The sequence below is a fragment of the Argentina anserina genome, chromosome 3 (genome assembly GCF_933775445.1).
Source record: "Argentina anserina chromosome 3, drPotAnse1.1, whole genome shotgun sequence".
Taxonomy (NCBI): Eukaryota; Viridiplantae; Streptophyta; class Magnoliopsida; order Rosales; family Rosaceae; genus Argentina; species Argentina anserina.
In genome coordinates, this window is record NC_065874.1 from 25,978,436 (window position 1) to 25,983,047 (window position 4,612).

Genomic DNA, 4,612 nt, shown 5'->3' on the forward strand with positions numbered 1-4,612 from the left:
CGAAATTGTAAGTTTTTCATTCTGGACCAAGATACACAGCTGAACATTTGGAAGATGAGTTCTGCATGAAAATTTGAAGAACTTTGGTGGAACTGGAAGATTGAGATAAAGTTCTTCAGCAGAATCCTCATTTTGTCATTTCGCAACAGAACATTGAGATAAAATGTTAACACTTAAGCAATGCTCGATGAAGTGGTTATTCTTTTTTCTCAAAGGAAGAAATGTACGAGAACTCATTAATCCATCAGTTCATGAGACTTCAATACTATAACCATGTCTCCACTCATTCACTACTACACAGCTCTTCCTGAATGGCATGCATAATGCAATCACATGATCATCGCCAGGCAGAAGAAATATAATCCCATCCCGTTTATATGCAGAACTACTAATCAAGGAACAGCTCTCTCTTCTTGAATGGCATAAATATATAACTGCTAATTCTAAACCAACCCGCCAACTGTCACTTTTAACGGAATAAAAAAGGGTAGACGATTAAGAAAGATGAGGAACTAAAATTAAAACACATAACAAGATGAGAAATATGACAAAACAAGCTTATGGCCAACACAACCACCTATGTCTCCCATGGTTTAACTTCTCCCCGATCACCTTCAAATGTGTAGTTGTTCCAAGGCTTGCACGGTCTTGGACTCCTGCAAATCGTTTGCAGATGTGCTTCCAGTTTTTTCCACTAGTTGAGCTACTAATTTATTTGGAGGGGGAGGAGCAATAACAGCAGGAGCAGCTTCTTTCGGGATAACTGGAGAATCTTCTTTTCGACTTGTTGGAAGATCATCCTTTTTCAGATCTCTTCTCATCGGTGGAGCAGCAAATACAGGCACAGCTTGCCTCATAGTGACAGGTGGAGCCACTCGTACAGATGGAACACACATTGCCTGGCGATGTAAGCCAGGAGGTGGTGGAAGGGGTGGTGCAGAAAATACAGGCACTGATGTCCTTATAGTCACTGGTGGTGCCATCCTATGGCAAGGAGTCCTCATCTGTCGGATGGGAACATAAGGAACTGCTCCTGCTGCAGGGAATCTTTGTGGACGTGTCCATCGACTTTCCACTGTAGAAGATGAATGTGATGATGGGAGAAGAAGACTTTCATTTGTAGCATTCGATTGGAATCTGCTACGAGGAGCTTGTTTTTGACAAATTAGGGGAAGTATTTTTGAGGTCATTGCAGATGGAGGTTGTGGACTCGTAGGTCTGGGGTTCTGAGCTGGAAATTTCTTTGGAAATAGTATTGGAGCTGTTGGATTCGTCATTGACATTTTCTCCTTCAATCGATAATTGAGCAAGGCCCGTGCTATAGTGATCTGTTCCAGCTCATCGTTGTTCTCATGCTCAGATGACGAACTTGCTGTTTCTTTTGCCACTGGCCAAAATCAAAACATGTTATACTCTGCCCAAGACAATACATCATCAAGCTTAAAAATTTAGAAGGTTTAAGATGCCGAACAGAGGAAACAGATGAACTTCAAAATATGCCCCATGTCTTGTACGAAAGGAAGGAAAGAAAGCCACAAACTCTTATGCATTAACAAATGAAAACCCTAAATCACTACCAACAACTTCAATGCAAGATGTTGATCAATACAACATGGCTCAGCTGACTTAGTTAGATACTACTAACAAAATAATTCACTCTCTTACGTAATTCTGGTTGGAATACTAAAAGTTGGTCATATACACCTATATAAAGGGACTCACATTGTTTCAGAGATGACCATGCTGCCATAGCAGCATTCTTCTCTGCTTGTTTTTTGTTCTTGGCTGGGTCCCCTGTGAATGTAATTCCAGCCAATTCAACTGTCCCGGTAAAAACAGGTAGGTGCCCAAGGCCAGACCTGTATGTCGTGTATTGCGGCAATGGAGCTCCAACTCTTTGAGCAATTTCCTGCAAGAGGTTCTTGTAAACCCCCGTCTCATCCTGAGTGAAAAGAGGCGACATCAGATTTGGAATATATTATAACTAACTACTCAAAATTGCAATCAATTGTGTAAGAAAATTTGAACAGCATCAAGAAAACATGGAACATTTACACTGCCCCTGAGTTTTAGCAATCATTTAGAGTAAAATATGACTTTCCACTTCATCAAAGGAAACTTCTGGATATTATGGCTTTGAAAGGGAACATCAAAAACATGCAGATACTACTCATACATGGCAGGACAGAACTTGGTAGATGAAGTGCAAAAGAAATACAGATCACAAATGTCATCAACATACGATTTTATTTCAGCTACAACCCAACCGATAGTTTCAGACTTGTACATGAAAGGAGCACAACTTCTATCAACTTAAAATTGCACCCCACCCCCAAAAAAATCCACGATATTTGGAAGAACAAATTAATAGGCAATTAACACTTACACCAGAAAAACCCCATCAATTTTACCAAAACGGTGATCCTTGATTCAACAAAAACCAAAGCAACATTTTTTTCCATTTCCATGAGATCAATCTCCTAAATGCCAAGTCTGCATTGAAAAATAGCTTCAACATTTCCCCGGCGGTCAACAAATTGGATTCCATTAAAGTTTGACCCACAGCCCACATATTTTTTATAACCCAAAATGCCCCCTCCTTCAACCATCTAATTTATGGCGTTCCCATTTCCCCAGTCGTCAGCTTCATCAGAGAATCCAAACAACCACACTGCCATATTTAACAACACCTGCAACAAGGACATTCTCGACATTTCACCCCAACTCTACCCGGCCGGTGATCTAAAGCTTAGACCCTCCGAACTCCCCAGAAACTCTAATCAAGCTTTGATCACTCACATTAGTAAAGACCATAAAACCAAAACAATTTCAAAGAAAATTTCAATTTCAAGAAGCGTAAGTACTATAATTAATTTCAGCTCCACGTTCATGCACTAAACTTGATCAGTGAGGAAACACAAGCAAATTCAAACCGAGACGCCACTGGCGGCGACTGAGGGCCACGCGCCCTAACGGCGTGAGTAGAGAGAGGAGTGGGAACTGACCAGTATCCTGGCGGCGAGGGAGTGAGAGGGGCCGCGGTTGGAGAGGTAGTTGAGGGCGACTTCGGCGGCGGAGTGCTCGGCCTGACGGAGAGTGTTGCAGTAGTGAGGGCTCTCGAAGATCTCGCCGTTAAAGTTGACGGTGGCCTTGAAGCGAGGCGCGTGGTCGGGACCTTCCCGAATGCACGTGTAGGATGGTAAATTGAAGCAGCTCCTTTGGGCCAGCTCTTGCAGCTGGTTCTTGTACATTTCGACCTCTTCAACTCAAAAAAAAAACCTATCAACTCTTGTTCTTGTTCTTGTCTTTATCAACTCAACTCAACTCAACTCAGCAGCAACTACTGAGACCCTCCCCTTGGGTCGGGTAATGGGGGCGGCGCCGGGGGACCCAGATCGGATCGGCGGGATGGGGCTCGGGGGGAAATGGGTCGGGCTGGGATCAGGGGGTTTTTAGGGTTTGGGATTTGAAATTGTGAATGGGGAGAGAAGAGAGGAACAAAGAGAGAGAAAGGTTGAGACTTTGGGGGATGTGAAGCTGAGAAAAGCAAAGAGAGGGAGAGGGAGAGGGAGAGGGAGAGAGAGAGAAAAGAGGGGGTTAATTTTGAGAGAGAGATGGAGAGAGTGGGGCTTTTGCTTTTTGTAATGTAATGATAAAAATAATAATAAATGGAATTTAAATAATATTTGGTTTTAAAAATGGGGTTTTATTGAAGGGAGTCAACTGAACGTTAGGAGGGTGCATGGTGCTTCATGGATGTGGAGGATCCTTTTTTGCTAGATTTTCTCTCTTTCTTTCTTTCTTTAATTTCATCTCTTGTTCTTGTTTTTTCATGTTCCTTTCAAGAACCTTTTCCATGTTCAAGCTCACTATCTGGATTTGTTTTCCTTTTTTATTTTTCCAAATTATTTCATTTATTGAGCTATTGACTCACATGAATTTTAGTGAAATATTAAAAATAGTTGTTCAGTTCTTACATGGGTGTCGTTATAATTTTGAGCGTTAAAACCGTATGTTTGTTGATATTCGTTGATTAGGTGTATCACGTCATCTCATTCTATCACTTAGTTTGTCATGCATGAAATTCCATTGATATCGATATAACATAGTCAGCTTTTCATTTACATTTCTGATGTAATTTTGTACGTTCATAATTTGAAATAGTTTTTGTAAATTTAACGTATATGTAACGTTAAAAATCAAACTCACTATTCACGCATGCTTAGTTGTAAAAAGTTTATTTTCACATTGCGTGTCGTTCATATTCTCATTTGGTATGTTTCACACAACATTTCGCGGTGAAACCGTAGCACGGTTACAATCAAAGATTAGTCACTTACGTATTGACAGCAAGAATACACTGAGGTCATTTTACCCTGGCATGGCATGGAGGACAACTGTGAAATGGGTATCTCAAGAGTGTCCCTAAAACATTTTGATTTATATTTGAACCCAAGATTTGAGTTAAGTAAATGCGACAGTGGTAAAGGTATAATGCAAATGGAGATATTGACGTTACCAACCAAAAAGAAGAAATTAGCTACCTATTGACGTCTAATCAATGTGCTCTTCTCTATGTGCTGTGCTTGGCTTGGCATGTGAAAATACATAA

General features: G+C 40.9%; 1 protein-coding gene across 1 annotated transcript; it reads right to left on the reverse strand.

Moving 5' to 3' along the window:
- Positions 1 to 278: 278 nt before the first annotated feature.
- On the reverse strand, positions 279 to 3,533 carry LOC126786485 (double-stranded RNA-binding protein 2). The gene is made up of 3 exons (XM_050512321.1): positions 3,006 to 3,533; positions 1,723 to 1,942; positions 279 to 1,387 (listed from the first exon to the last, which is right to left on the reverse strand). Exons 1-3 carry the CDS (start codon positions 3,249 to 3,251, stop codon positions 615 to 617), a joined length of 1,239 nt encoding a protein of 412 aa, XP_050368278.1. The 5' UTR covers positions 3,252 to 3,533; the 3' UTR covers positions 279 to 614.
- Between the last annotated feature and the right edge of the window lie 1,079 nt (positions 3,534 to 4,612).